This window comes from Orycteropus afer, unplaced genomic scaffold (assembly GCF_000298275.1).
Source record: "Orycteropus afer afer isolate SDZICR_OR568_19922 unplaced genomic scaffold, OryAfe1.0 scaffold00003, whole genome shotgun sequence".
In the NCBI taxonomy this organism is placed as follows: Eukaryota; Metazoa; Chordata; class Mammalia; order Tubulidentata; family Orycteropodidae; genus Orycteropus; species Orycteropus afer.
The window spans coordinates 24,137,292-24,147,424 of record NW_006921590.1 but is presented as its reverse complement, the minus strand read 5'-3'; the positions used below and the strand labels follow the sequence as shown (position 1 = coordinate 24,147,424).

The 10,133-nt window shown below is 41.7% G+C and overlaps 1 protein-coding gene across 1 annotated transcript in view; it reads right to left on the bottom strand.

Annotated features, from left to right (window-relative positions):
* Window positions 1–9,674, bottom strand: part of LOC103194057 (collagen alpha-4(VI) chain-like) — a 169,974-nt gene extending 160,300 nt beyond the window's left edge. The window contains exons 1-3 of the mRNA XM_042780329.1: window positions 9,599–9,674; window positions 4,905–5,507; window positions 2,433–3,020 (exon numbers count right to left, since the gene is read on the bottom strand). Coding sequence (XP_042636263.1) covers window positions 2,433–3,020; window positions 4,905–5,507; window positions 9,599–9,674 — 1,267 coding nt within the window. The remainder of the gene's footprint in view (window positions 1–2,432; window positions 3,021–4,904; window positions 5,508–9,598) is intronic.
* Window positions 9,675–10,133: the final 459 nt, after the last annotated feature.

The window sequence follows — 10,133 nt, the reverse complement described above, 5'->3', positions numbered from 1 at the left end:
ATGCCTTAGGCACTACACCACCAGAGCTCCCTTGAACTACTCTGAAACATATAAAAGGCTTCTCATTCCCACTGATGAAGTCAAGACTGAAGTAACCAGTTGTAACTAGAAGTCTGATTTCCTGATACCAGGCTTTCATCTAATTTTCAAATATGCTGTGAGAAAAAAAAAAAAAACTTTATTCATCAGAATCTAAAACACAAGCCAAAGAAGTCAGCAAAGACTACCAGCACAAAATTATGTGCTACAAAGGAGGGATTTTTGTGGGTGGCAAAATGGAGTAGCAAGAGTCAAGCCTTAGCCTGTTTATCAAAATCACCATGTGTTGCTTTTGTTGAACTAGTCTGTGGGAAAAAAGAAAAAAACTTGGGTATCCATAAGTGTTAGGAATTTCTTAGCACTTAATATCTCTCTAGTTCACAGCATATTCCATGTTATGCATGGAAAAATTCCTATCATCTCTTTGTATCCGCTGTCCTAGGGTTATCAAGTTGTTTGTGTTTGTATTCCCAAGACTTACTTACTTAGATCAAGGCCTAATAAACAGTAAGTGTACAATAAATGTCTAAGGAACTCAACTGATGGTTACCAGAACATGGGAAGACAGCCAAGAAAAACTAATATCAGTCAAGTCCTGAATAGAATCCATGCATATTCACATTGCTTATAAATACTCTGAGATAATTCTCAGAATGAGCTTATTAGATACTGCAAGGACAACCTTAGTGAAAGTCAATGTTTCCCAAAGTATGGGTCACTTGGAGTACAGGAGATGACTTTACATGGTAGACAACATGGTGTTAAATAACATTGATTCACAAGGTGAGAAAGTTGTTACCTTGTCTATCCTCTTTTTCATCGTTCAAATTAAATCCAGAAAAAATTTCTGGTTTGGTTTTAGAATGTCTTTAAAATCTCTCTAACCATTTGTTGGCTTACTTACTTTGCACATCATGAAAAGACCAAAAGCTAGAAAAGGACATCATGTTTGGTAAAGTAAAGGGTCAGAAAAAATTAAGGATACCTTCAATGAGATGGACGGACGCAACAGCCACAGCAATGGACTCAAGCCAGCCAATGATCACAAAGAAGACATAGAACTAGGCAAGATTTTTTTCTATCATACATAAGGTTGTCACGAGTTGGAGCCAATTCAAAGGCAACTCACCATAATCGTTTGCGAATCACCCTTTTAAACCAAAGACTTCAGCTTCATGTTCAGATGCTGCTGTGGAATGTGGTACCTGGCTCTTTTTCTGTGTAAATTTTATGGTTTGTAAATCAGTCAGAGTTCAACCAGAAAAACAGAAACTACTCTAAATATTTTACAGGGAGAATGTAATATAAGGAATTGATTACACCAATATTGGAAGAAGTAAGAATCTAAAAAAAGAGACAGTCAAGGGTTGACAAAAGTAAGAAATTATTGTCCAGGGTGGAGGAACAAAAGGAAGAGGTGGTAAAACTGGAGGTCAGGGGGAAAGGGGTCAGCAGGAGTTAGATCCCTGGTGAGCACACCTAGCAGAATGCAGGGCCACCAAAGAGGCAAAGCTCCTGCCAGAGACTGCCAGACGCACAGGTGAGGGAGACTTCTCCCTTCGCTTCACCCTGCCAGTGACTCCCATTGGCTAAAACTACCTCATATAGGAGCCTGAATAACACAGCTTATTGGGGGCATCACCCTGCAATATAGAGCAGAGAAGGCAGGTGAAGGACACAGAACTTTGCAGAAGGTAACCAAACTTAAGACCAACAGTTGCCTTCTAATAATGTCAAAGTATACTATTTTTTCATTTGTAGTGGTGATCTTTTAAAACAAATGTAAGTAAAATAAGAGAGGGAATGTAGGTAGAGCGTCCTAGGTCTTGGGCCTGTCAAGTTTGTTCTCTGCTTCTGGACCTAAGACCTCTGCCTCAAACATGCTCCACCAGATACTAGGTCAGGTCAAGAATTACCCAAGCTTGATAGCTCTCTTTGTATTTATTGGAGCTGGAGGTACTGGAGCAGCACTGCATATTTTGCGTCTGGCATTCTTTAATCCAGATGTCACCTGGGACAGAAAGAATAACCTAGAACTATGAAACAAATTGGATCCCAATGATCAATACAAGTTCTACTCAGTGAATGTGAATTACAGCAAACTGAAGAAAAAAGGCCCTGATTTCTAAATTAAATATTTTCCTATAAAGCTGCTTACAACGGAGGTCTTCCAAAAGCCATCTGCACAGTTTTCCTCTTAACCAGGATATATTTCTTCCCCAAATGCATGAAATCATTGGTGTATCATGTTGGGGCCTTACAGTGAATAATAAATATCTGAAACTTGCGGGAAAAGAAAGAGAGAGAGTCAACGTAAAGGAAAATATTAAGTGAAGAGATGTAGGAAACTTGACCTGGTTGAAACCTCGGGTTTTATCACAACAGCCTCTTACCTTTAATATTACCCTCCACTGCAGAGCACAGAGTCTGAAGGATGCTTCCTGAGAGATCCTGCAGGATGTCAAAGTTTTCGGTGTTGAAGAGAAACTTCTCAGATGGTTCACTGGCTATTTTTTGCAACTCCTGGACATCCTGAACATTAATTCCTGCCACGTACACAACAACTTCATCTGCTTTCAACCTGTCAGCAGTCTCCTGGACTTCATCACTTGACTCTCCATCTGTCACCAGGATAACTATCTGAGGAACCCTTTCCTGGGCCCGGCTGCCAGCTGCCTCAGTCAGGTAGTTGGTCCTGACGAACTCCAGGGCACTTCCCGTGCTTGTGCCTCCTGGGCGGTAGGGCAGATTCCGGATCTGCTCCAGGACCATGCTCTTCAGAGGATACTGGTTCAGCTGAAAGGCTGGGTAGATGTTGTCATTATACTGGATAAGTCCCACTCGGACCTGGTCACTGCTGATGTCAAGCCCCAAGACAACAGAGTAAAGGAAGTTCTTCACTTTCTGGAAGTTCTGGGGTCCAATGCTGGTTGAGCTATCCACTAAGAACACAATGTCTGCCAGGGCCACTTCTCTGCAAGCTGTAAGAGTAGAGGAAAAAAGGGATAGGATCAATGGGTCTGCACTCAAAATGCTTAGAACCATTGGAGCCAAATGGTGTACAGAAAAGTTGTGCAACGCCAAGCAGCCTATGCTCAATGGATCTCAGACATTACCTTTGAGTGACAGTGTGCTTAGAGAAATGGCATTCCTCTTGCCTTGCCTTCCCTCTACTCCATCGTATTCTGATGCTTCTATCCTATTCTATTGATACCTCCAGGCTTGAAATCCACTGGTGCAATCCTTTGAATCTCACCACGAAGAAAAGCACTCCTGCAAATGGAGCAACTGGCTGAGAAAAGGACTGTTCTCTTCTCAGTGGAGTAAGTGATCAGCGTCTTACCTTCTGACAGAGAAACCTCATCTCTCGCATGTGCTGGCCCCAATAGATCAGAAAGCTGGAGTGCATCCCATCTACCACGATATCTCTCATTGCAGTTATGTCACGTAGTAGCCTTGTGATCTGTTGATTACTCACTGCTTTGAGACTCAGTTTTCTTCTCGGTAGCACTGAAATCTTTATACCGGCCCTCATACTGTCCCAGGAGTGTTATAAGGATAAAATAAGATAATCTATGGTAGCAGATAATATGAGAGCTCTGCCCAGACCTCCTTGAATTCTTTGTTACAATTTCTTATGCTGCTTTTTGAAGGCCTGTCCTCCAACTACTGGAGCTGCTTTGCCTGTAAGATATGAAAGCCTGGTCCCTTACTTTGGGTTAAGGCAACTCTAATGTGTAACTTACATTCCTGAGTTCCCCTGTAGCATCAGGCTAAAGCAACCCTTTTTCCGGAGATCACACACCCTTTCTTACCTTCCTCTACTTCTCTGTCCTGCATCATCCACATCCTTACTGACTTCTTCTCCTGGAAGCTCTTCCTTAATATATAATGAAAAACCAAACCCACTGCCATTAGGTTGATTCTGACTCATAGTGACCCTATAGGACAGAGTAGAACTGCCCCATGTGGTTTCCAAGACTGTAAATCTTTACAGAAGCAGACTGCCTTGTCTTTTTCCCACAGAGCAGCTGGTGGGCTCAAACTGCCACACTTTGGGTTAGTAACTGAGCACTCAACCACTGTGCCACTAGAGCTCCTCCCTCCTTAATAGATATGTTATTAATATAGCATTAATTCAATTTGACTCATAGCAACCCCTCCTTGGGTTTCCAAGAAGGTATCTCTACGGAAATAGATTGCCCAATCTTCCTTTCGAGGAGTGGCTGGTGGGTTTGAACTGCCAGCCTTCTGGTTAGCAGTCAAATGCCTTAGGTACTACTCCACCAGAGCTCCTATACATACATACATACATACATATATATATTCTAGTGGAATGGGTCTTCTGTAAAACAGCAAACAAGTCCAAGCTCTGCCATATCCTTGTGTTACCTTCATCTCCTCACTGGAAAGATAGAAATAATAATACTAATCTCTCTACAAAAATTAAATTCAAAAGTCCTAAGGTTGAGAAGAAGATGACATCTAGGTAGACAACTTCTTCCCAAGACTCCTTACTTGACCTGAAACAAATAATCCTTCCTTCAATAGTGGATTTATACAACATCAGCATACAGAACCAGCATACAGACTATGGGGTTTACAAGAAAACAGTTGATAAGTGTTTGGTTAATGACTGAAGAGGCGCATGGAGTACAAATAGGTTAGTGAAATTTTAATTTTAAGATTAAACCTTTAATATTAAGTGTGCCCAAGCAATCAAGGTACCTTAACAACTCCACCTAACCCAAATACTAGCCCCCTAAGCTCTGAAAAATAAGGACAGTGAGAAGAATAAATTAGGTATATAAAGCTTTGAGGTCTGTGCCTTCCAGATCAGAAGTAAAAAGGGAAAACCTTTGTACCTGGAGAGATGTGGTCAACAGGTTGAACTGCCTTTGCCAAAGTATCACAGAGCTCTTGACGCAGCCTCTGGGCAAGACTGCCCAGGCCAGGGAAGTTGGGAACTAAGGTGACAAACTTCTCCTCAGGACTGCTTGCCATCTCCCTGAGCTCTGTCCCAACTGCATCTCTGATGCCAACAGCATAAAGCAGGATGCCTGCTCTCTTCAGTGCCTCTGCAGGTTCATGGACACGGTCCTCAGCTGGGCCACTGCTGATCACCATGGCGACCTGAGGCACCCCTTGGCTTGCACGGCTGCCTGCTGTTTCCTGGAAGTGGTGCTCTAGGATGAACTGCAGAGCCAGGCCCGTCTTCCTGCCTCCAGGCTTAAATGGAAGCCTCTGAATGTGCCTCAATACATCGATTCTGTGGTGGTAGGTAGAAAGGAGGAACTCTGAACTGGGTTCATTGCTGTACTTGGCCAGACTCACACGGATGGTATCTCTGCTGACATGGAAGCCATTTACCAGCGTGGACAAGAAGTTCCGCACGCTACGGGCCTGTTGAGGATTGATGCTGTTGTCTACCAGAAACACGACATCTCCCACAGAGGCCTTCCTGCAGACTGAGGAAGAGAGGTACTTTAAAGGAAAACGTTAAAGAATCAATAGCTCTCAGCTGGGATCCATCTCTCCTAATTCAGCACCTTTATATCTCCCGGATCCACACTGACAGGTCCCTAATCGTCTCCAATATGAACTGGGTCCAGGCAAACCATCATCTTCCCTTGCTTCCTCATGTCCAGCATCCACCCTTGCTCCCTTCCAGCCCTCTGTACCACTATAACATACACTTGATCCTTTGATTAGGTTCCTGACCCTTGCCTTCTACTTACTCCTTGAACTCAACAAAAGAAACCAGCTTTCAACTAGTAGTGGATATTGTTGGTAGTCAAAACCTAGATCCCCTTTACCAGCTGGTACTTCCACCTTCTGCCCTTTTAAGTGTTCCAGCTAACTGTTCATATCTGTAGCTTTCTCCAGAGATCTGACCTTGGCTGAAGGGAGTAGCCTCATTGGGAAACACCTGGGAAGTTATACCACTACCACCCTGAGTGGCCAAAGTCTGATGGATATGGGAGTACAATGTCCTGGCTTGCCTTGCCTTAAGTGGGACAACTCTATAGTGCTATTTATGGCCCAGAGCCCCTATAGATCAGGCCAAGATTTGATTTTGCCTGAGGCCGCATCCTTGCTCAGCTTCTTCCCTTGCTCTTTTTCACTTCCTTCATTCTCTTGTAGGTTTGTCCTAAAGAGGACTCCTTCAAAGTAACACCTGAATCTCCATCCTGGGCTCTGCTTCTGTTGTTGCTGTTTGTTGTTATGTGCTCTCGAGTCAGATCTGACTCATAGCGACCCATACTTGGGTTCCCGAGGCAGTATCACTACGGAAGTAGATTGCCCAACCTTCCTTCTGAGGAGTGACTGGTGGATTTGAACTGCTAGCCTTGTGGTTAACAGTCAAGTGCCTTAGGTACTAAGCTACCAGAGCTCCTTCTAGGGAACCTGATTTTAACCTCTGGCACTTCCTGGCTACCACCAACCCCTTTTAGTTTGATGCTTGGCATTCTCTAAATTGCTTTTGTCCTCTGACTCCCTGAATTCAAGATTGCACTGTGCAACTACTTATCCCCAGACCCAGCTCTCATCCTAGAAACCACCATCCCAACAATGGTCAGACCATCTGGTACCCAGCCAAGCCCACCCTGCTGTCCAGCACAGAAACGATCAGGCAACAATTAGCTGCAGAACTTGAGCAAATAGCTTAATCTCTCATCTTCTCAGATTGGCCCGTTCTAGAATGAGAAGTTGACCAGATGACCTGGTGTCTTCTAACTCAAATTAAACTTTATTTTTCTGTGACAAGAAGCAAAATGTGGATTAACCACAGTGTTTGTGTGAACAGAAAGAAGAAGGGTGATTAATGAACTGTTTATTTCTCAGCAGCCAGCATGATTTCTCTCCCATAGTTCCCAATTTGATTATCTGTCATAGTAGAAAAGGAACATAAATTAGTGATAGGAGGAAAAACAAAAATAGTAACCAGTTTAAAATGGTTTTAGTTTAAAGTGGCTGAAAAGCTGCAGGAGGATTATCCCACATTAATCTTGCACCTGTTTTTGCTCCAGAAGGGGTTAAAATACTGGCATGGACAGGCCCTGCCCTGTCTCTCTAGACTCTCAACTCTCTACCTTTGCTACCTTGGTCTCGTGTTCCCACTTTCTTAGTCCAGTTTCTCAAATGCACTACACTCACTCTTGTGTTAAGGCCTGAGCATGCTGTTGTCTTAGATTCTGCTTCTTTCTTTCTCTTTCTCTCTTTCTTTCTTTCCTTCTCTGTTTCTCTCTTTCTTTTTTTGGTAGGAGGGGGCTGTATATTACCATATGCTCAAGCTCTTTCATCTCAATTTGTAACATAACACTCACTAGTGTGTTTGTTTGGTTAATGACAATCTCCCCTAACAAGTGTGTACATTTCATGAGAACAGATACCATTTCTTCTTTTTTATTTATTTTCCTTTGTTGGGGGCAGGCTCACCATGTGAGTTTCTAGCATGAATTTAAAAAATATGTATATTTGAGGAATAACATATATTCTTAAATAAAAAAGGAAGGAAGGAAGAAAAGGAGGGAAGGAGGGAGAAAAGATAGGAGGAAAGAGGTAGATATCACTTACAAGGACAAAACCTTGAATATTAATCAGAACCAATAACATAATCAGAAAGTTTTAGAACTAGAAATGGTCTTCTGGAAATATGCAATGTAATATGGTAGCCATTAGGCATATGCAGCTAATGAGCACTTGAAATGTAGCTAGCATGACTGAGAAACGGAATTTTAAAATTTATTTCACTTTTATTGATTTTAATTTATATAGTCACATGTGGTTTAACCAAGCCATACTCAGTGCCATCAAGTCCATTCCAACTCATAGCTATCCCCACTGGGTTTCCAAGGCGATAAATCTTTACGGAAGTAGATTGCCCCATCATCCTTTGGCTGAGTGGCTGGTGGGTTTGAACCGCCAACCTTCTGGTTAGCACTCAATGCCTTAGGCACAGTGCCACTAGAGCTCCTTGTGGTTAGTGGCTACTGTATTGGGCAGCACAAGTACAGAATAATGAATCCAATTTGTTCATCTTACAGAAAGGGAAATTAAGACCTCAAAAGGCAAAATAACTAGTGCAAATCAATTCAAACGGCTAGAATTAGAACCCAGGTCTCTTGGTATTCAGTCCATACCTTATACTGCCATAAAGAGGATTAAATTAAAAACCCATATTACAGAAAGGCAAAGGACTGAAGGCTTTGAGAAAAGAGAAAAATCAAGTGGGAGTTTAGACAAAGAAGGGTTGGAGAAAGCTGGTGTAACCCAGAGATGCAAAATCATCTGTCATTTCTGGAGTCCTGGGTCCCCCATCTCAGAATTTTACTGACTCTATTGGATCATAAAGCCAAGTGGAGCCACCATCAGGGGAAAGGAAGATAATAAATGAGTTTCAGGTCCTGTGAGCTTTATTTCTCTTTGGATCCCCAAAATGCTATCCTTTGGGGAAGAGAGAATTCAGAATTCCAGAAATGGCTGACAGGTTTGACCCTTAACATGTCTTTGAGGAAACATCAAATGCAGACCACAAAGTATTTCCCTGATGTTTCCAATCATCAGGAGAAACTTCACGGCATGGCTGTGGAATATTTTTCAGACTAGTAAGTATTGGTTCCATCATGTGCAACTTGAGAAATGTATTAGATATACTACATTTTTATACATTGTCACTTTCTCCACCAGTTCTTTGTAATATCAGAAGGTGTTTGAAACATGGAAAGACTGACTGTTGCAGCTTCTGTTCACAAGTGAGGGCAGTCAGAGCTGAAGGGAAAATTTAGAGAGTTTCAGGTTTTTTCCCCAACAAATAACAGTCTGTGTGATTATATTTGAATATTTAAATCTCAATATTGCCTCAGTGGGGCTCCAGGCCATTCAAACAATCTTCTCTTGATGAGACTTTCTTTTTGAAAAGACCCAACAACCTATTTAAATGATTGCAAAAAAAAAAATTGCAGAGGTGTCACTAGCATTTGGTAAAGCTATCCATCTTGTGATGACATTCTCAGAAAAGCTCTGTCAAAGAAAGCGAAGCAAAATGCAGTCAATAAAATAGGCTCAGGTTTACAAAAGCATTTGAGAGCCTGGTAAATCATCCAGAGATACAGATTTTTTATTATCAATTTTTTGTCATTTGAGGTTGTTGTTGTTAGCTGCTGTCAAGTCAAGCCCCATGTGTTACAGAGTACAGCTACTCTATGGGGTTTCCCAGGCTGCAATCTTTACGAAAGCAAATCACCAGGCCTTTCTCTCACAGAGCCAGTGGGTTGGTACGAACCACCAACCCTTTGCTTGGCAGCCAATCACAAACCACTTGCACCACCCAGGCTCCTATTCATTTGGGGTTAAGCTTTGGGGAAAAATAATAATAATAATAATCAAGTGTCTACTATTCCCTAAAATCTTCCAGATTCTGACTAACTTCTCCTTAAGAGAATCATTTCCTTTTTGTTAATTATGAGGTGTCTATATATATATTCTTTTGAGATTGTCACTACTTTAGGTTCCTGGCAAGGTAATCGGTTTTAGCTCAAAGAATCTGATGTCTTACCAGTTCTCTGTGACTTGATGAATCCAAAGCTAGTTGTAAGGAAGATGATCCCCAAAAAGGTGTTCCAAGTCTCCATTACAGATGTATCCCTAGAAAGAAAGAAAAAGAAACCAAACTCACTGCCATGGAGTTGGATCCAACTCATAGCAACCCTTCCTTGGGTTTCCAAGGCAGTATCATGACAGAAGAGAAGGAAAAAAACCTTCATAATTAAAAATTATATCTTCATACACTAAAAATGGGTGCATTGTATTATATGTTCATTATACCTCAATAAAGCTAATTGGAAAGAAAAAAAAAAACACTAAGCATTTTCCCAGACCAACAAAATCTTTATAGAAATAATGGTGCAAATTTTGCCACATTGCTTCAAATGTGCATGGTCCCGCTGACCTAAGTCAGGAAGAATTTTGTAAACATCCAGAGTGTATATATACCTCAGTCTTCACTGTTTAAAGTTGTCCAGATATAAAAGGAAAAAAAAAAAAAAAACATATAGGCCATGTGATAGAACTTCCATTTCACATGCTGAATT